At 21.6% G+C, this 21,924-nt stretch overlaps 7 protein-coding genes across 7 annotated transcripts; 2 read left to right on the top strand and 5 right to left on the bottom strand. All coding sequences in view use genetic code 6, as the record gives it.

Annotated features, from left to right (window-relative positions):
* Positions 1-852: 852 nt before the first annotated feature.
* Positions 853-1,393, bottom strand: TTHERM_00079800 (biogenesis of lysosome-related organelles complex-1 subunit 2; the record flags this gene model as incomplete). The annotated part of the gene is made up of 4 exons (XM_001015820.2): positions 853-887; positions 944-1,048; positions 1,102-1,221; positions 1,300-1,393. 4 exons carry the CDS (start codon positions 1,391-1,393, stop codon positions 853-855), a joined length of 354 nt encoding a protein of 117 aa, XP_001015820.2.
* Positions 1,394-2,453: 1,060 nt separating this feature from the next.
* On the bottom strand, positions 2,454-4,405 carry TTHERM_00079790 (peptidase C65 otubain protein; the record flags this gene model as incomplete). The annotated part of the gene is made up of 3 exons (XM_001015819.2): positions 4,083-4,405; positions 2,788-4,000; positions 2,454-2,723 (listed from the first exon to the last, which is right to left on the bottom strand). Exons 1-3 carry the CDS (start codon positions 4,298-4,300, stop codon positions 2,454-2,456), a joined length of 1,701 nt encoding a protein of 566 aa, XP_001015819.2. The 5' UTR covers positions 4,301-4,405.
* Positions 4,406-5,768: 1,363 nt separating this feature from the next.
* TTHERM_00079780 (kinase domain protein) lies at positions 5,769-7,633 on the bottom strand (the record flags this gene model as incomplete). Its single annotated transcript, XM_001015818.3, has 3 exons — positions 5,769-6,370; positions 6,794-7,123; positions 7,414-7,633. 3 exons carry the CDS (start codon positions 7,631-7,633, stop codon positions 5,769-5,771), a joined length of 1,152 nt encoding a protein of 383 aa, XP_001015818.2.
* Positions 7,634-9,567: 1,934 nt separating this feature from the next.
* On the top strand, positions 9,568-12,621 carry TTHERM_00079760 (hypothetical protein; the record flags this gene model as incomplete). The annotated part of the gene is made up of 8 exons (XM_001015816.2): positions 9,568-10,670; positions 10,721-10,919; positions 10,983-11,065; positions 11,121-11,454; positions 11,529-11,646; positions 11,700-12,000; positions 12,050-12,116; positions 12,181-12,621. Exons 1-8 carry the CDS (start codon positions 9,703-9,705, stop codon positions 12,619-12,621), a joined length of 2,511 nt encoding a protein of 836 aa, XP_001015816.2. The 5' UTR covers positions 9,568-9,702.
* A 298-nt stretch (positions 12,622-12,919) lies between these two features.
* TTHERM_000079759 (transmembrane protein, putative) lies at positions 12,920-13,462 on the bottom strand (the record flags this gene model as incomplete). Its single annotated transcript, XM_012797588.1, has 1 exon — positions 12,920-13,462. The coding sequence occupies one exon, from the start codon at positions 13,460-13,462 to the stop codon at positions 12,920-12,922; it is 543 nt and encodes a 180-aa protein (XP_012653042.1).
* A 1,584-nt stretch (positions 13,463-15,046) lies between these two features.
* On the bottom strand, positions 15,047-15,481 carry TTHERM_00079750 (hypothetical protein; the record flags this gene model as incomplete). Its single annotated transcript, XM_001015815.1, has 1 exon — positions 15,047-15,481. One exon carries the CDS (start codon positions 15,479-15,481, stop codon positions 15,047-15,049), a length of 435 nt encoding a protein of 144 aa, XP_001015815.1.
* A 2,954-nt stretch (positions 15,482-18,435) lies between these two features.
* Positions 18,436-21,924, top strand: TTHERM_00079730 (peroxisomal acyl-CoA oxidase; the record flags this gene model as incomplete). Its single annotated transcript, XM_001015813.3, has 6 exons — positions 18,436-18,705; positions 18,936-19,226; positions 19,736-19,891; positions 20,007-20,445; positions 20,700-21,025; positions 21,388-21,924. The coding sequence occupies 6 exons, from the start codon at positions 18,436-18,438 to the stop codon at positions 21,922-21,924; spliced, it is 2,019 nt and encodes a 672-aa protein (XP_001015813.2).

The following is a 21,924-nucleotide window of genomic DNA, read 5'->3' as shown; positions in this document are numbered from 1 at the left end:
TATTTAAATTTTAATAAGTAAAATTAATTCACTTAAATTATAACATTTATTTTTGTATTTATTTAATTTTAATAAATTGTGTATTTATGACACATATTTTTAAGATTTTAAAACTATAATCAAATTATAAATTAATGGAACAAAAAATAATAATAATAATTGATTATTTTTAATAAGAATATTTATTTATTTTTTTAATCAAAATTAATTATTATATTTATTTCACATTTTAAATAATTTTTAGTTTCTTATTCAAAGAAATAATTTAATTATGAACAAAGAATAAATACTTTATTCGGTTTCATTCATCAAATTAAATACATTTACTATTTTTAGGATTAAATTCTAAAAATTATAATGATGAATAGTTTAAAAGTTTATAAGTTCTTTCAAAAAAAATATTTTTATAATTCAATTAGCTGTCATTATTATATTCAAAATACTGTTAAAAGCTCTTCAATTTTATAAATTGTATATATATAATAAATCTAATTAATTTCTTAGATTTTTTGAAAAATAAATAGTATTTTAAGTATTTTTCTACTCTATCTATGTTATATCCTATCTATGTCCATGTGTGCTATTTTAATTTATTAGAATATTTTATTTTTATAAATTTATGCTAAAGTAAAAAATTTGTTAAATTAATTTATTTTATTGTTATGTTGGATAATATGTATTAATTTTATAATAAATAAATAAATAAATAAATTAATTTTATTGAATAAACATAAAGAGTTTGAGTGGTTTTAATATACTTAATTTATTATTTTAATCAACATAGATATTTTATACATTTTTATTAAAATTTTGTTTATTTATTCATCAGTAATAATATATTTTGAGTAAATTTCATTTCATACTTTCTAAGTCATTTATTTTAGATTCTATTTAATTTTTAGAATTTTTAATTTTGAGCTCTTTATATTGTTAAATAATTTACCTATTCTAGATAGAATTACATCTAAGTACTCAACAGAGGATTCCATACCTTCAATACTCTATCCGACATCGTCAATTTATTTAAAATACTATCTAAGAATATCATCTAAATTTATTAAATCAATACTTAAAAAAGCTAATTTATCGAACTCTTTTTACATTGCTAATTGGCTGCTTTGATTTCTTACTCAATAGCGTCAACTTTTTCTTAATTTTTTTTAAAATGAGCATGAGCAGTTTCATTCATTTTATTGAGAGTATATAATTTCATATTGCTAACTATTATTCACAATATTACAAATTAATATATTTAAATTTACTGAAATAAACCATTTCTATTGGTTAGGTTTGTTTTACTTTTTGAATTGTTTTCTACAAATTTTGTAGTTGCGGCTACATATTTTTCCATTATGTCGCCAGCGCTCAAATCCTTAATTTCTTAATTGGACATTTCTTATTCTAAAAACGCAATTTATAATTTTTATGGTATTTATTTTCTAAATTTATAAAATCTAAAAACAGGCAAAAGATATCTAATTTTTTAATAAATATTATTGTATGCAAATTTAAAGTCCTTTTTAACAATTTAGTAAAATTAAATTAATAGTATCTTACAGAACGAGCAACAAAAAAATACAAATAACGTATATTTATGATAAATATTATTATTGGAAATTAAAATATTTTTGAATTTAAATAATTCTAATTATTCATTTATCTAAAGTTATTTCATCTTTTTATATGATGGTTTTCTTATTGTCAATAATTAATAATATACATTTATTTTTTTATTTAAACACATTAGAAAAATGAGTAAAACATTTATTTAATAACGAAATTTATTTGAAAATCTAATTAGAAAGCAATTCTTACTAAAGAGTTATTATGAAAATAATTGGTAATCAAATATAGAGTCAATATTTGAAGCTAAATATGAAATTTAATTATAAAGATAATTAAAATGTAATTAAATTATTATGCAATTAATAAGGGAAATGCATTAAATCAGTACATTGCAATTATTATTTTATAGAACTAATCTAATCAAGAAAAGTATTTCAAAATAAAAAGAATATATAAACTAAAATTATTGATTACTAACTAATAAACAAATTTATTAATTCTATTGTAAATATCCATTCATTTTTTCTTTCTTTTTATATATTATATAGAAGTAAAATCTTTAAGTAAATTTTATTAATGAAGAAATAGTAAATAATATACAGTTAATTAATATTTATATATAAATATAGAAGATAAATCTTTAATATTATTCAAATTAATTAGTTTCTTTTATTTTCTTAAGCAAATTAACTTTTTTCATAAAATTCCAAAAATATTTATTTACTTACTTAATTGTTTATATATTTATTGATTGATTGGTTGGTTGGTTTGTTAATTGTGTTATGCAATTTTATGTAATAAATCTATTTATTTATTGGTTTGTTTTAATTTAATTTCGGCTTTTGTAAATTTATTTTATTTTTTATATATTCGATTCATTTGGTTGTTCATTAATTGCTAATTCCATCATTTACCCAGTTTTAACCTCTATCTTAAGTTTAAATGTTACTGTAAAAATTAAGGGCTCTTGATTTACTGTAATTAATTTATTCTTTGAGAACTTTTTCAATATTTTCTTCATCTTATTCATCTTCTTCATCTTCATTCATTCCATCTTTGAAACTACTTAATTTATTTATCAAATCTTCTGTATTATCATCAAACATTTTAAGCATTTTCTTTAGATAGCCACCTCTTACTTTCAAGTCTTCAATTTACTTTGATTAAATAAAAAAAAATAAATATACCAAAAATCTTCTTGAAAAAGTAGAAATTTATTACTGAAGGTCTGACTTCTGCATTATTTTAAGCAAGATTAGCTTTATTAGTTTGTACACTATTCTGCTGTCTAGGTTTTTAACCATATATATTTTATTCATTTTACTAAGACTCTTATTATTACTATAAGGTTTATTGTTGATTAATAAATGCTTGAGAAGAAACACGAACTAACTACTATCCTTCTAGCTGATTATAAATTAGATAGTAAATTATATAGGGTTGCTTAATTTTGAGTAAATCCAAAGTAATGTTGCTGGATTCTGGAAGGGAATTAAATTTATAATCTTTTTTAGTGAGAGCATTATTATTTTCTATTGTATAAATATTAATTAATGTTTCAAGAGCAAGAGCAACTATTTTAATTGTAATTTCTAGTGGTTCATCTTAAGAGCGAATATGCTGGATTAATTCTTTATCATTTTTTAATTCTTAGCTTGAAAGTAAGAAATCGATGTATAGAGGATCAGATTCTTAGATAAATCTAACAGATTATTCCTTAATAAAGCTAATTAAAGCAGTATCAAAAGCACTGTCTCCGTTGACTATTTTGTATAAAATTTCTTAAAGTTCAGCAGAGCTTTTATCTTTTTTTAAGCTTTCTATGATATATTCTAAATAACCGCAAAATGTGTTTCTCAAATAATCATTATTTTACTATCTAGCAATATTCTCTTCTGCATCATTTTCAATAGATGTCTATTCTCTATAGTATTATTCTAGCACAATTTTCTTACTCTACACACTCTTTAATATGTCTTGTAGCTTTGCTAAATTTTAACTTTTAATTAATTACTCAAGATATCTAAAGCCTATGCATCTATAAAATGCATTTACTTCTGACACAAATTCTCTGATATAATTGAAGGAGCTACCACTTAATGCAATTTTTGGGTTTATGCCTTCTCCTCTTACTCCTGAGAAGTCTTATATCGATTAAATTTTAAAGAGGTTGGCATTTTCATTTAACGAAGATAAGTCAAATTTAAATGTCTTTACTATATTATTTTAAGCTGCTATAGATGGATTTTAATACGAACTAGTTGCCTATTAAATTTGTTGTCTTTATTATTCCTATTATGAACGCTATTAAGCATTATATTATTGTTGATATTGCTAAAAACTTTATTAAGTGGTTCCCTAATTTGTCAATGGATTATTTGAAGCAAGATTAGATCCATTTTAATTACTTGCAGAGGCAGTTGACTAATTTTCACTAAGATATTTAAAAATAAAACCAATTAAATTTGAACAAAATATAGAGAAAACTGGTATATTTTATAATAAAAGTATATTACACTAAGTACTACTGATACTATTCCTTCATGCTTTATAAGAACTCATATCCTTTTTCTAAATTTTATTGATTTCCATATAAAAAATTTTTGAATTTTGATAAATTCTTCATTAATATTTCTTTGTCAGGATGGACGAAAGTAATTTTTTCAAAAAATGTTGAAAATAGTTCAACAAGCACTGTAATTTCAACAGATTTATCTCCCTTCTAATCTTTCATCAGTTTGTATTTGTTAATGATGTTGAATTATTAATTATTTGTTAGCTTGTTGATTTTTTCAATTTATTAATTTGCGAAATTAACTTTTAGTTGATTTTTTGAAAATCTAATGATTTAAAATGTTATTTATTATTAAAAAGAAAAAATCTATCAAAATTAAAAATATGAATGGGAGTGCATAAATCAATCTCTACCTTAAAAATAGTATTGTATTTTATTGAAAAAAATCAAACAAAAAGCAAACGAAAAAACAATAAATACATTTTTTTAAATTCTAAATTTTTTGAAGCAAGTTTTGACTATTCAAATAATAAATATAGATAGATTGATACTCAAACCTATGTTAACTATTTTGAATTTATGCATTTAAAATCTATCTAAATAATGATCTAGAGTTGGCCTCTTAATTTGACACTGACAACAATTTTGTGAATATATGAGTGAATGGTAGGTATATTTTTCATTTAAAAACATATATTTACTTTGATGTTTTAGAAGTATTTAATTGAATTATTATTTAAAATTAATTAAAAAATAAAATAAAATCAACATATTAATTGATAGGTGAATATATTATTTTGTATTTATTATAAGAGCTAGCTATTTTTTTTAATAAGCAAGTTTTAGAAAAAAAATAAATTTAAATTATAATTTTCATCAAAATTAATAAAATGAAAATGAATGTTTTAAAAGTATTTATTTAAATGAAAGTTTCAATCATCATTTTAGATACCTTTGAAAAATACAAAATTTATTTTAAAAATTATTTATTTTAATTTCAATAGTAATAATAATAATGATTTAAATGTTAGAATTATTCATTATTTGAAATTGTGTAAAGTGAAAATATAAGACTTAATAAAAGGTTTGATAAACTAAAGACTGGAGAAATATATAAAACAGTTAAAAAGAATATTTGATAATATATAATAATTAAATGGGAGAATGATTTAAGTGAGTAAGTAATTAACTAAGAATGAGAGTTCTAATGAATGTGTGTGTAAAAGATAGATAATCTTGGAAGAATCTTTTTATTTGTTTATTTATTTAGAGGTTATTAATTGATTGATTTGATTATTCATTGATAGATAGATAGATAGTTATGATATGTTATATAGAGACAGTTTCCAAAAAAAACAAGAAGTAACAAAGATACTAACTTTTGAGTATTAAAGAGAGATTGTTGAAATACTAAATAATTTTCTAAATGGATTGAAATTAATTAGACATTAATAATTAATTAATTAACTATCTAACTAACTAACTGTTATTTTTTTTGGCTAGAAAAATAACTATTTATTATTTATTCATTAATTTAATTATATGCATATAATACTTTTTTGGTAGGCACAGTCAATTTTATTTATTTATTTAATTGCTTTTTGGTTTATTTGTTACATGATGTGATTGAAGTCTACAAATAATATTTCGTTTTTACACTTAGTTTTTATTTACTTATTTTTTGTTTTCAGAATTTTTTATCATCGCCTCCATATAATTTATTTTCTCCTTTATTTTACTCATTGAAGCTTGACTATTTTTATGGCTATTTTTCTGCTATTTTTGAGTTACCCATTTATTTTTGATTAGAAGCCATTGTCTCTGTTCTTGCAACTCCACCTCCTTGAAGATTTGATGATTATTATAATGATGGTTGATTTTAATAATTTTATAAAAGTGTCTATCCTTAGCCGTTATTCTGTTACTTTTCTGCTATCAATTTCCAATCATATTAGTAGTCTTACTCATATCCTTGTCTTTTAAATAAATCCTTAAAAAGTTTTCTCAAATATTCGTAATCAGGCTTCTCATCGAATCTCAAGTTCTTTGTATAAGCCAAATAAGTAGCAAATTCTGAGGGAAATCCTTTACAAAGTTCTTCTACCTAAGTTTAAAGTTTCTTTTCCATAATCTTCTCATACTTATCTTTTTTATTTGTAGCCTTTAAATTTTGCCAAGGAAGAGATCCTCTCAAAAAATACATAAACATATATCCTAAACTTTCTAAATCATCTCTTCTTCCTTATTCTATTCCTAAATGAGTGTTAAGAGAAGCATATCTAGCAGTTCCTATTATATTTAAATAAAAATTAATAATCTAAACAGATTAATTAACATTCATTTTGAATGAAGAAAGTAATGTTGTTTAATCGAGTCTTTTATCAACTCAAAGAACTCACTAACAGACAACTTATTAATTTTGGTTATTTTGCTTACAATTTTATCAAACTCATTTTTATTTAAGTTAGTAATGTAAATAGTTATTCGCATTCCCTTATGATAAATATTGAAAATTACACAGTATCAATTTTAATTTATCTAGAATATTACTAAAAGATGTTTTGGATATTCATTAAATAGATGCTTTTTGTTTGTTAAGTGCTTTTCTAGATAATTGGATTTAATTTTAATTTTTTCATATATTTTCTAAAGTAGATCTTGCTAGCTAATCTTTATTTTATTTATATTAAAAATTTTTCTTATTGATTTTACCTGTTAGTGACTTTCCTTCTTTATATTCTATGTGTTTTCCATCTTTCTTAAGATATCTTTTTGCTAAACCAAAATCAATGATAAATACTTTATAGGCGTTTTTTCCTGTCCCAATTAAGAAATTATCAGGTTTGATGTCACGATGCAAGAAGTGTTTACTATGGACATAAGAAACTCTTTATATAAGTTAATCTGCTAACATTAAAGTTGTTTTAACTGTAAATTTTCTATTGCACATATTGAATAAATCTTCCAAAGAGGGACCAAGCAAATCCATAACCATTATGTTATATTCTCTTTCAGTAGCAGCGTAATATACATTTGGGATACCTATAATTTAAAAAAAAATTAGATTAACTAATGTTCAAAATTAATTAATTGCTTTCATTTTTTGGCACTCATTATTTTAAAAAATACTTGATAGAATTTTTCTCAAATCTAATTTAAAATTTAATCTAAAAAATGTGTGTTTATTTATCTATGGCTGCTACTAAAAACTCTTGACTAATTCGCTTCTAAATAAAATAATTTGTTAATTCTATCGAAAAATAACATTTAATGAATGCAATTATCATAGAATGAGATAATTTCAGTAAAATAAGCAGAATTATTTGCAATACCTTTATCGGCTACGTTTGCATCTCTTTGCAAATATTAATACAGCTTAACTTCAAAGAAAAGTTGAGGGTGTTTCGTTTTAGCTGGCTCTAATTTGACTGCAACTTCCATATTAGTATTTAAGTTAATTCCATGAAAAACCTCACCAAATGCACCTTAACTGACTTTCTTAGTCAGTTTAAATGTCTTTCCTACTATTATATCATTCATTTTGTTGTCCATTCTACTGTTATTTTTAACACTTTTTGTTATAAATATTAGTAAGTAACTCTATTTATTTATTTATTTGTTTTTTATTTATTTATTTGCAAATTATGTTTTAGAATTCTTTGGTTTCTAAATATATTTATTTAGTCTTCTTCTAATCTTTTATTGTTTGTTTATGATGTATTCGATCAATCAATCAATTGATCTATTTATCTATCTATATATCTATTATATGCAGCTTCAATATCAATTAGGAGTATCAAAAAATAAAGTCTAATATTTGTTTTATAATTTATTGTATTTATTCAATGTAAATGTGTAAAAGAATTTTTATTTTTAAACAAAAATGGCTTTTAATTTGAATAAATTTACTACAATCATGTAAATCAATAGTTTTTTGCCTGATAACTTAATCTAAAGCCCCTTAATTTACATATTACTTTATTTATGCAAATAAAAATCCAAAAATTGGATTTATTTTCATCACTATTATCCCATCAGTGTTAACTACCAGAGAATTCATTCTACTTTAAATTTAAATAAAATATAATCTAAATTATTTATTTATTTATTTTACAATTTACTTACTGGCCTTATTCAAAATTTAAATAAATGAAAAAAGATTTAATTAATACACTTCATTAAAAATATTCCATTTTTTTCAATGAATTAAAAATATTTAAAAGCTAACTTTAAACTAAACTTTTTAAAAAAACAATCATAAATATTTAAGTATAATTTAAAATTATAATTTAAGTTTTTTTTTTAATTCAAGTATTCAGTTTAAATTTTTTTTTTAAAATTATTTTTTCAAGCATATCATAAAAATAATTTTTTAAAACTTTCCTCTTAAATTAATTAAATTTTAATATAAATAAATTGTTGATTTTTAGTCTTCTTTTAGTATGAAGTTCAAACATAGTATGTAAATTATTTTTATAATAATTACTCATAATCTTAATTAATACTTCTCTGATTGCTCACTTTTGTATATCTTTATTTTTTATTTGAATTTATTTAAGATAGTTATTTATTATTATTTCCAAGTTTATTAATTTATTATTAAAATTCATTTAACCCACTATTTTGATTTAATTTTGATTTAAAGGAGAAATATATTTAAGTAAAAAATTCATATTTTATAAATTAATTTTATTTTGTATTATATCAAATTGTTTTAATTTATTTAAGTTTATGAAATTTGCAAGAACTTTTGATTTATAATTAATTATTGCAATTATTATCAACCCAATTTAATATTGAATTGGGTTATTAACCTTCACATTAGAATTATAGCATAATTATAATTATCTTTTTTTATTCTTAGCCTGTTTTATGATACTATAAGTTTTAAAATGAATTTTGAAAGAAATGTTTTAAATAAATCTGTTTTTTTAAAATTATGTTTTTTTTGTATAGATCTTCTAATTACATAGCCCAAATACTCAAATTGTATCATATTGAATATATTGAATGATCTCATATTCTTACTTTTTGTATTTAAGTGATAGCTTTGATAAAAAAATAAACCTTTTTATTTTGATGATTACTAAATTAATTTATTAACTAAATAAATGCAACAAAAGCACTCAAATAAATTAATTTTTATAAATAAGTACAATAATAATTTTTGATTTTTTTATTGAATCATTTTTTTAATAGCAACTTAAATTTTTATACAAATATCAGGGAAATAAAATTATGATATTGGATTAACATTTATTTATCTTTTTTGAAAAAAGTTTTTACTTTATTTTAATTAAACGAAACAATCAATATTAACATTTAAAATTGATAATATTTTATTTATATGATAATGATTTTTACAGCATATTGCTTTATTTATTTGTATTAAATTAATAAGATTCATTTGTTTTTAAAGATATGCTTATTGCGAATTTAAATAAATAAATAATTTATTTATATATTTAATGCATAGAAATTAGATTTTAGTGAATACATAACTTTATATTGTTAGCTTGCTTATTCATAAAAACTTTGATTAATAAATTCAAAATTAATCTTATAATTTTTAAAATATTTGTATCAGTAATTTACTTTTTTACTTAAAGACTTACAGATAAATGTCTGGAATTACTTAAGAAAGTAGGAAGCATATTTTAGATGTTTTGAGAAACGAAAGGAATGAAATATAAAAGTTGTTGAAATAGAAGTCTTCAGGATCTTAGAAGAGAATTTCATAAGATAAGCAAAAAGAATAAATTGTGATTCAAGATTAAGCTGAGGAATAAAGCAATCTTTTTTAATAATAAAACCTGTTTAATCAGATACCATCCAATTCTAATAGCAAAAGAAATAGCATTCTTAGTGAAGAAGGGGATTAGAATTAACAAGGTTCAGAGCATAATAGCGATAGCAATAACTTTAGTGCTTAAAACTATAACTACACTTTTAACAAATATCACAATTAGATTTTGTTAGATTAAATGAAGTTGTCTAAAGAATAAATTGAGGAAAACTAAAGATATTTGAATAGAGACATGGTAGAATAAGATCAAGAATTAGAAGAAGATGATGATGAAGATGAATTAAACGAAGTTAACAATTAGAATCATTACAACTAAGAGCAATATTCCTAAGAGGATGATCATAATTAATATTAAAACAGTTACTCTTAAAACACAAGCAATAACTAACATTTAGAGTATGAAAACTAGCAATAATATAGCTAGTATGGCGATTAGTATTAAGATGAGTAAAACTACAATTAAATTAAACGTGATAACTTTTTCTAAGTAGAGAATGTTTAGAATAGATAAAAATCATAGAATTAAAATAAATAGAATAAAAATAGTTAACAACGAAATAATAATAATTAATAAAAGTACTTTATTAGTGATAAACCAGTAAAAAATTAAGATTCATTAAGAGTAAATAAAAGCCATTAAGATTTAACTCATAACAAAAAGGGCAGCAATGAATAAGTTAAAACTGCAAAAAATACAGTCAAAGATTTAAAGAGTAAACTTCTTAATCTCAAAGAATAAAAAGATAAAAAATAAAAAGAGCTGATATAGCACAGAATTGAAGAGTAACACATTTTTTTAATATTTTTGGAATTCATATAAATATAAATACTAGTTAAGACAAGAAAAAGCATGAACATACTTTCCATGCCTAGTGCAAACTATCAAACGAGTAAGAACTGCTCAGAAAAAATATACATAAAGATCCTCTCACAGAGGAGGAAAGATGCTCAGCCTGGCTTAGATTATATGATGACAAAAAATAATTTCACGAATAAAACGAGTAAGAAAAGAAGAGAATTGAAGAAACCAGAGTAATTTTTAAATTCAAAGTTTTAAAAATAAAGAATTTTTTTAATATAAATTATTAAATTCAGATCATAACTAATTGCTAAAAAAGTCCTGAAATAAACCTATTAAGCAAGGTGATAGCAGAAAACAAAAACAAAGAAAATAATTTGTAAATTTTATTATTTATTAGTAAATATTTTGTAAACATAAAAAATTATTTATAGACCAGTTGAAGAAAGATTAAATTTAGAGGCAATTAAGTACAGACAAAAAATATAAAAATAACAATAAGAAAAGCAAGTAAAGGAAACTGAAGATTTAACTTTTAAACCTTAAATTTACTCTCAGCCTTTACAATAAAAACCTCCAATTTACGAGAGATTTACAGAAATAGCTAAGAAAAAATAGGATATTATTCATTAGTTAAAACTAAAGGAGTAGTCTATGTTTTAGCCTTAGATCAATCCTAAGAGTGCAGAAATAGCTGAAACAAAGATAAATAACAAAGATGTAGCTGAAAGATTAAATCAGGAGTTTTTTGAATAATAAAAAAGAAAAGTAGTTTTTAGATTTTTTTGTATTAATTTGTTTTACTTTATGCTGAGGAATTGAAAATTTTTAAATTATTTTAGGAGAAATTGTAGACTTAGATTTACGAGGAAGTGAACAAAGAGTGCAAGTTCCATCCTTAGACGAATCCTGCAAGCATATAAATAGCAAAATAGCTTCCACTTTACGATGGAAGAGCTGGTAAATTGTTAAGAATTTAGTAACCAATAATAAAATAAAATTAATATAAAAAGACGTTGTTTAACGTTAGCAAGTACTTGAAAAGTAGTCAAGAGATAAAAAATAAAGAGTAGCATAAGAATTAGAAAAAGACAAATGCTCTTTTAAACCTGAGATAAATTAAATCAGCGAAATTATAGTGTATGAAAACTAAGGGAGATTAACAGAAACATAAGATTAAAAAATAGAGAGAATGTATAAAAAAGAAATAGAAATGAGAAAAATGAAAAATGATTAAAGATAAAAGGAATATGAATCTTAAATGACCTTTACTCCATCTATTAACGAAGTCTCTAGATATATTGTTAATGATAAGTAATATTTATTTGTGTTTAAATTAATATTTTATATACATTATTAAAAGATCAAGAGATCTTGATGAGCTAGCTTACAATTACACAGGAAAAATGCACATTAAAATGCTTTAAGAAGTAAAAATAAATAAATAAATTATTTTGTTAATTTTTCAAAATCGAATTTTATTTTTAAAAATAGGAAAAAGAATTCGAAAAAATGAAGGAATGTTCATTTTATCCCTCAACTTCTCAAAGTATTAAATATATGCACGTCCCAGCATATTATAACTAAGAAAAGTGCCATAAGAGTGTAAAAATGGAGGTCTAAATTAAAGAAAAGAAACTTAGAGAGTAAAAGAAACAATACATTAATAAAGAGCTCAAGGAATGCACTTTCACTCCAACAATAAATAAAAACAAGAAAGTGGATAAAAAGCAAAATATTGATCGAGTAAAGGGACTTGAAAATTTCCTCTAAAATAAGGACAGAGCAGAAAGATAAAAATAAGAGCGTATCCATAAAGAAGATCAAGTATTCAACCTTCATAAAAGGTATGATACTGAAACCAGATAAAGCAAAACGAAACCATAGCCATTTAAGTTATCCCATTATAATAAATAATAACAATCTGTTTAATGATATGAATAAGTAAAAAAAACATATATTAATTAAATAGTATAAATTAATCTATTCTACTTCTAAAAACATGTTTAAAAAATATACTTTCATAATATTTATTTATTTATTTATTTATTTATTTTCAATATAAATTTTATCTGTTTTTAATTAATTTCTAGTTTATTTTTTTATTTAGTTATTTGTTTGTTTGTATGTTAATAACTTGCTAGTTGTATTATTAAGCAAGCAATTCTTATTAATAAATAAATATTCTCTCACCTAAAGTAAAATATTCTACCTATCATTCATTCTAAATATATCAAATTGTTACTTTTTTTTGTCTATTTTGAATTATTTTCATGTATCTGAAGTACACAAAGACTCCGAATAAATAGACTGGCACAAATAAAAAACAAAAGTACATTTCCTTAGGCTTACTTTTTAAGTTTACAACACTAATCATCTGGCTGATCAAAAAAAGAAACAATGCACAGGTCACTATTTTCATATATATTATGAATTTACGAGCATATTTGTAAACTGTAGGAGCATTATTTTCATCCAAGCGCAAAGAATATTTAAATCTATCAGGAAAACGCTCTAAGATGGTTAATATTACAACTATTAAAGTCATTACGCCTGGAAAAACAAATAGGGTTGTTTTATTCCCATATTATTCTGGCTATCCTTCTAAATTAAATTAAACTGGAATACTTTCTGGCAAATGGTAGTATTTAATTAAGAAGTACAGCCATTATATCACAAACAACCCAGTAGCTAGAATATTACCTATAATCTCAGACTTATCATATTTTGGAATAGGAAATTGTTAATAGTCTAGTCCGTCTATCAAATATTTCATTTTTAAAAACTATTTATTTATTTACTTATTATTTTGGTAAGTTAATTAATATTATGCTGTTTACTCTGGATTATTTGTTATCTATAATTTAAAAAATATATAAATTAATTCAGAAGAATATGTGTGCTTTAAAAACTTATTCTGATTTATTATAATATTATACACTTCTGATATTTCTAAATTAATAATATTATTATTTAATTTTTTACTTTTTTTATTTCTTAATTGTGCTAAACAACATTTTTTTTGACAGTTATCAATCATATAAAAAAATTTTAAATATAATAAATTAAATAAAAAGGGTTTTTTGATAAAATAATAATTAAAAATGATTAATATAAAGTATTAAATGTTTTAAAATAATGTTTATTTTAAATAAATTATTTTTTAAATCTTGATCAATTTAATGGGAGAATAATATTATTTTACTTTTTTGTAAAAATATAAATTTGAAAGTGAAAGTTAATTTTTTTATTGACAATTATAATAATTATTTTAATTATGTTTAAATAAAATCTAATAAGAAAACAAAAAAATTTTAAAATCGTTTCAATCAATTGAAAGTTTATTAATTAATTTTAAAATACATATTAATGTTAAAAATGTTCAAATAAAAAGCTTTAAATAAATATATTTAAAAGAATATAAATAAATAAACAAAACATCCTGTAAATTAGATTAAAATTTGGCTCATACATATATTTATTGTAAAGCAAAAAGGTAGATAATTTACAATTTAATGGAATTGATAAATAATATTTTGATTTTATTTAAAAAATATTTGGATTTGAAGTAAAACAAATTAATAGATAGATAGCTAACAATTAATAAATAATAAATTTTTCTCATAACTTAATTTGGATTGAAATAATGATTAACTATTCAAAATAAAAAAGATGATAGATAACTATTATTTATTACTTAAATAAGTTTAATTTAAAAAAAGGTTTGAATTTGAGGAATTATTAAAAATACTTTAGTATTAATAATTGCTAATAAAAATTAAGAAGTAATAAAAATCTATATATAAGTAAATAAGATTCAATAAGCTATTTAGTTCTTTAATATTTGATGAATATATTTTAAAGAATAATAGTATAAAAATAAATAAGAATTATAATAGATTCTTAAAATAGAGAAAGTTAGTTAATTAATTATTAATTAATAAGTTAGTTAAATAGTTAGTTCATTTTGGTTGTTTGTAAGTTTTGAGTTAGATAAATAAATTAATTTAATTATTATTTGTCTTGAGTATATAATTTGCATGAAGCCATTAGATGATTATTATAATTTTTTATTATTTTAATCTGAGTAATAAATAAATAAATATATTGATTGATTTATGATAATATAAGTGTTTCTACTTATTGTAAAAATACTTATAATATTAAATAGTATTTTCTTTATGCTAAGATTAATTAATTATTGTAAATATGCTTTATTTTATTGGTACCTTGTATAGGCTCTTTTAATACTTTTTCACTTTATACTTTAGTCTATTGTTTTACAATCCTAGCATGTATACTTATTTCTATTTTATATAAATATTTAATAATTTATAATATCCTACTATTCTTTAAAATTTCAATTTTATAGGATATCAATCTATTGGTCTTGTCTCTTGTATATTATTTAAAGTACTTTAGCTCTTTCACCATCTTCATTAGTCTAATTCTCTTCATATATTTCAAAATTAGTATTAGCAGTGGTGCTACCTAATTCTTAATCTTAATTTTAGACAATTTTATTATTTTCACCTAAATTTCCACTGCAAACAACATTTTTTTAACTCAGTTAAACATTTTCATAAGATATTTCACGTTATTCTTATTCTTATTCGTCCTTTTATTATTCCTCCTCATAATCTAAATATAAATAGGGATTTTCAATTTACCCTTCAACAATGTTTGTAACGCAATATGGAAGTTTTTACTGCTGACTTTATTCAAAAACATATTCTTCACTTGTTGGAGAATTTTTTTGGTAAGTTTCATCATAATCGTAATCATAATAATCCATTCCTTTCTAGGCACTTTTTTTAAAAGTATAGTTTATTTCTTCTGTAATAGAGGACAAAATGAATAATTTTTGATAATCTATTACAATAAATTTACTATTTTTTATATATTAATTATTTAGATTATCAAAGATTTAATTCAAATCTATTTTCTTTTATATTTTAAATCAACATTATTAGAAAATTATGTTTTTTGATATTGCTAATCCAAAGTAAAAAGAATTTTAATTCGTTTACTATTTTACTAAATATAATCAAAATATTATCTATCTATCTATCTTACAAATACCCACAAATTCATAAATTTAATTTTACTCAAAATATTCTCATAAATATAAACTGTATTTAAATTTAAATAATCTACTTTATAAAAAACAACATAAAGCAAATAAAATATTATTTTAGTTTATAAAATTATAATGTAGCTTTATTTTTGTGCAAATTAATTATTCTTAATTTAAAATTAAAAATTTTTTTATTTTCATTTGTGGTATTTTTAATAAACTTTAGTTCTATTAATATTTAATGGACTTTATTTTTAGGCCAATTTTATTTGAGTTATTTTGATTAAAATAATTTATTGCATTTCTTAATAAAGTTAAATTCTAAGACAAATTCTTTTTTATAAGATTAGTTTTCTTAATACTATTTCTTCAAATCTTTTTTTGAAAAATTACTAAATAAGTTGTATAAAATTTCAATTTTATTGCTTTGCTTTATCTACTTTTATGTTTATATGAAATAAATTACCTGTTTGTTTTAATTGTCTTATTTTAATTCTATAATGGTATTTAGTATTTTTTTAAATTAAATTTCTTAAAATAATTTCATCAAATTAAAAACTAGCTTTTTTTAAATATGATAAATAATAAATATTTTTATTAAATTTTAACTGATTTTATATTTATAACAAGAAAGTTAACCTGCTAATTTAGCTTCTTAAATCTTCATTGAAAGACCAACGATTTTAAAAAGTAAAGTGTTATTAAAATTAAAATGAAGCTAACATAAATAAAAAAAGCTTTTGATTATTTTAACTTTTAAAAATTTATTACAATCAATCAAAATTTAAACCCATTTAATTTTCTTGTGATATTAATTGTTTAATACAATTTTATTTGAATCAAATCTAATTTTTAATAAATATTTTTGCATGTTTAATATTTTATAAATTTAAAATGATATCTAATAATTTTTGAGGTTAATTATTAAAATAATTATGAAAACAAGCAATTTTATTTAAATAAAAATTTATTTGAGCCAAATCTAATTTTTTATAAATTCTATTTAATATTTTATAAATTAAAAATCGCATAAAATCCATATAATTTTGAGGTTATTTTAATAAAAATGTATTCAAGTCAAATCAAATTTTGTAGAAATTCTATAACATATTCATTTTAAATTTAGTATAATGTCTTATTATTTATTTATTAAAATAGTTTTTAAAATAAGATATTTTTGTTTATTAAAATTTATTATAAATTTAAAATAATACAAAATTCTAAAAGATTTTATGATTAATTATTAAAATATTTTTGAACTAACTATTTTATATCAATAAAAATGTATTAAAATCAAATTTTACTGATTATCGTATTACATATTTATTTTAAATTTAAAACAATACCAAAATCTAAAAGATTTTATTATTGCTTAACTATTAAATATTTTTTAAAATAAGTTTTTTTGCTTATTAAAGATGATTCAAAACAAATCAAATCAATTTAATTAAAATTCAAATTATTGAAACTAACTATTTTATATTAATAAAAATGTATTCAAATCAAAGTTTGTAGAAGTTGTATTACATTTTTATTTTAAATTTAAAAGAATACCAAAATCTAAAAGATTTTATTATTACTTAACTATTAAAATATTTTTTAAAATAAGTTATTTTGCTTATTAAAAATGATTTAAAACAAATCAATTGAATTTAACTAAAATTCATATTTATTATAAATTTAAATAAATTCCAAAATCTAAAGATTTATTGTTGCTATTAAAATAATTTTCAAAACAAGCTATTTTACTTTTTAAAAAATTATTCATATCAAATAAAAATTTTAGCAATTTTATTACAAATTGATTTTAAATTTAAAATAATGTCAAATTTTTTAAATTTTTTACTGTGAAAAGTAAAAATAATTTTTAATTCATACAAAATAATTTATTTATTTTGATTATTTTAAATTTAATATTTAAAAAATAAATTGAAAGGAAAACAAATTTTAGATTCATTTAATTATTTATCTTGAGAAATTTATAGTTCAGTAAAATTTTAATTGAATTATGATCTTACAGATCCATTTTCTTTCCGTTTAAATCCTTTTTAAAAATAATATGTAATTAAATTTTGACTTTACGTCAACAAAATTATCATTTTAATTTTAAATCGATTAATAGCACTGTTTATAAACTAAACTGTCAAATGTTTCATTTATATTATAAAAATTAGTTAATTATTATTTAAAAACATAGATAAATGTATTTATTTCATAAAAATATTCCTTTTTATCTAAATTTAACTTTAAATCTAATGCATCTTTGTAAAAATGAATTTGAAAAACATATTTGATTATCCTAAAAATTTTAAAATTTACAGTTTTTCAGCTAAAAATCTATTAAAAAAGTGGGAAATTGTATTGAAAATAGAATTTAAGTTTTACAGCTACAGTAAATGACGTAATTTTTCAGACTGCAATTAAAGTTTCACAGAAGGCAAGACAAAAGCTGATGACAAAGCATTACGTCACAGAATAACCTATGAAATGAGGACAGTCGAAATAGACATCATTTAACACGCTTGTTTAATACAACTTAGCATCGATTTAAATTCGCCTATTGTTTTAATTTAATTATATAAATAAATCTAAATTTTCATAATTAAAGCTTTTTTATCATAAAGGTAAACAGTTTAACTCACTTGCATCATTTTTCAGATTTACATTAAAATATGGGAAGAACTCAACATATTTAAGACAGCTCAAACGATTTTTATGCCTAAGAGAGATCCAAGGCATCATTTGAAGTCAATGACTTATCACTTGTTATTTGGGGATCACAAGAAAAAATTGATAGGATCAATAAATTACAAAGAATATGTGAAGAAGATCCTTTGATCAGGTATGATCCTAAGCACCTTGGAGCTTCTAGAGAAGAAATCTTCATATTAATGGCTTAGAGAACCAGAAGAATGCATGAGTTATTAGGCTTTCACAATACAGTAAACAGAAATTTCTATTTAAAATAATTAAATTAATTCAGTTTAATTTGAATTTGGCTTGATTCTAGGTGTATTTGGCTTTTAATCGGTTATTAATTATCTTAGAATGAACGAATGAATGATAATTTTTCTAATACCAATCAATATTTTCATTTAAAAATTTAAATCGTTTTTAAAGCTAACAAACTAACTAACATTAATGAATTTACTATTTTTTAAAATGTTTAAAGGAAGATTTTAATTACGTTTTGAGCAGTCACATTGATAACCAGCCTTTTTGTGGTCTTCATTGGAAGATGTTCATTCCAACTATTAAATATTTGGGCACAGATAAACAAGTCAAGTACTGGATCCCTTTAGCTGAATCTCATTAAATTTTCGGCACATATGCTCAAACTGAACTCGGGCACGGATCGGATGTCCAGAGCTTAGAAACAACAGCTACTTTTGACATAGATAACCAAGAATTTATTATCAACAGTCCTACCTTGTCTTCAACCAAATGGTGGCCTGGTGAATTGGTAACATATTTTTTATTTATATTTTAGTATTTTTGATACAGTTAAGAACCTACTGGATATTCAAAATTTTTTCCAAATAAATGCTTTTAACAGCTAAATTGTCCTTCCTAAGGATGAAAATGTTTATCAAAAATAGCAAATTAGCATTTTTAGAGTATTTAAATTTTTTGTATATTTTATTGTCCTTCATATGAGATATCCTTATTGAAGAATTATGAAGTAAGTTTCTGTGTTTTAAGCTCAAAACCTTTTAATAATTAATTTTTTACAATGACCTTTACACTCTGTATCGGAAATAAACAGAAGATTTTCTCAATAATAAAAAAAATTAATTAAAAATAACTCGAGTAATCTCCACAGAACTTCTTTAATTTATATAAGCTATTTTTATTCCTTTTATAAAAAAAATTGTAAGTAAATTAGGAAAAGTTCTATCCTCTAGGTTCTACTTCTTCAATCAATATTCTTTCATTTTTTCAAACAGATGTTTAATGTTTTTTGTAATATAGGGTATTACTAGCACACATGTTGTAGCCTTTGCCTAACTTTTAATTGATGGAAAGAACTACGGAGTGCAAGCATTTATAGTTTAAATAAGAGACACCGAAAATCATGAACCACTTCCTGGAATAACTGTTGGAGATCTAGGAGTCAAGATGGGTTATGTAATTAAATGATCATTTTTCTAAATCTAAAGATATGACGAGTTTATTCGAAAAAATTTTACAAATCCATCGATTTTTTTTTCATTAAATATTTATATTCTCATTTATTACAAAGAATGCTAAGGATAATGGGTACCTAAGAATGAACAATGTTAGAATACCTAGAGAAAATATGCTTATGAGATACGCTAAGGTAAGCAAGAGTGGTATTTTCTCTAAGCCAAAAAATGAAAAAGTAGGCTATGCTTGCATGATGGAAATCAGAACTGATATTATCACGAGTTGCTCTCTAATTATGGCAAGGACTCTGACAATAGGCACAAGATACTCTCTCTTTAGAACATAATTTAAGGATTCAAACGGCATAGAAAAAAAAGTCTTAGATTACTAATTGCAATAAGAAAAAATAATTCCATATATTGCTGAAACATACGCCCTCCTTGCAGGTGGAAGAAAAATAACACGTCTTCACTAACAAAATATAAAAAACATTTTTGAAAGAGAAGATTTTTCTTTATTTAAAGACTATCATGCTATCGCAAGTGGATGCAAAGGTACATTTTGAATTTAAAAAATTTATACCAACAAACAGCAAATAAACAAATCAATTTAGATTAACAATTAGCATTTAAATTTTATCTAAGATTAATTTGATAAAAACAAAGAAGAACTAAGTAATCTACAATTGAAAAAAAAATAAATAAATAGCAATTTAACAAATAATGCGCTACTCTTTATATTTATTATATTTATGATATTATAAACGTTATTACAAGATCACTTTAAAATTATTTTTAATTTTAAAAAGCTGTTTACACTGCAAGAATGCTTGAAGCCATAGAAAAAGTAAGACAAGCTTGTGGTGGTCATGGATTTTCAGCATTTTCAAGATTCGTAGACATCTACCATGAATTCTCTCCCTTTGTTACTTATGAAGGTGAAAATACAGTTTTATCTTTGTAAACAGCAAGCTATTTAGTGAAAGGCTTAAACAAGTCATTAAAAGGAGAAAAAATTCCTCCCTTCATTGAATACTTGAAATGCGTTGTAGGAATTGAAAACGAGAAATTTACTGCCTAATCTAAAAGGGAAGTCCTTAACATAGACTTAATAAGAAAATGTCTTAGATACAAAGTAATTTATTTTCAAAAATTCATTAAACATTTTAAAATACCATGAAAGCAATCCAAAAAAACAATAAAATGTTTAATATTCTATGAATTTAGAATATCTTTTTACAAAAGAAAATCTTTCTGATAAATTAAGCTCTGATCAATAAAATTAGTTCTATTTTTAAGCTAAGAAATAATTTATTCTTAAAAAACATAATTTTTAATTAATTTTTTTTACTGAAATTGTCAAATAAAAAACCTCATCTTAATTAAGGTTACATCTTATTATATATAAGCATAACCACTTTTGAAAAATATAACTAAAATCTAAAAAAAGAAATGCTTATAAGTGTAAATTATAAATGAAAATTTTTTTAAATAAAGGCAGCTTATTTGGTAAGCATAGCATCATAAAAAATTATGGAAGGTTTAGAAAAAGGTCTTAGCATGAAAGAGACCTGGGACAGTTATGCAGGAATCAACTTAGTTGACGCTTCCACTGCTCATGTAGAATATTTCACATATACTTCCTTCCTAGAAATGATAGTCGAAGCTAGTAATGAAAGGGTAAAAGAAGTACTTATCAAATTATGTTTACTCTATGGAATCTAAAAGCTCATCACAAACCCATCTTGCTTCTTTGAAAACGGTTATATGGCTGGTGAATAGTTTAAAATGATCAAATCAGCAAAAGAAGACCTATTATATGAATTGAGAAACGAAGCATTGAGTTTAGTAGAAGCCTTCTGTTATAGCGATGGTTGTTTAGGAGCTCTTGGAAGATCTGATGGAAAAGTTTATGAAACCCTATATGAATGGGCATCTAATTAAAACCGTTTGAATGATATACCAGTATAAAAAGCTATACAAGCAGAATTAAGAAAAATCAGAGATGTTTCCTATATGAAACCATCTCTCTGA

The sequence above is a fragment of the Tetrahymena thermophila genome (genome assembly GCF_000189635.1).
Source record: "Tetrahymena thermophila SB210 genomic scaffold scf_8254650, whole genome shotgun sequence".
Classification (NCBI taxonomy): domain Eukaryota; phylum Ciliophora; class Oligohymenophorea; order Hymenostomatida; family Tetrahymenidae; genus Tetrahymena; species Tetrahymena thermophila.
The sequence above is the reverse complement of the archived record's forward strand: the minus strand, read 5'-3'. Positions and strand labels throughout refer to the sequence as shown.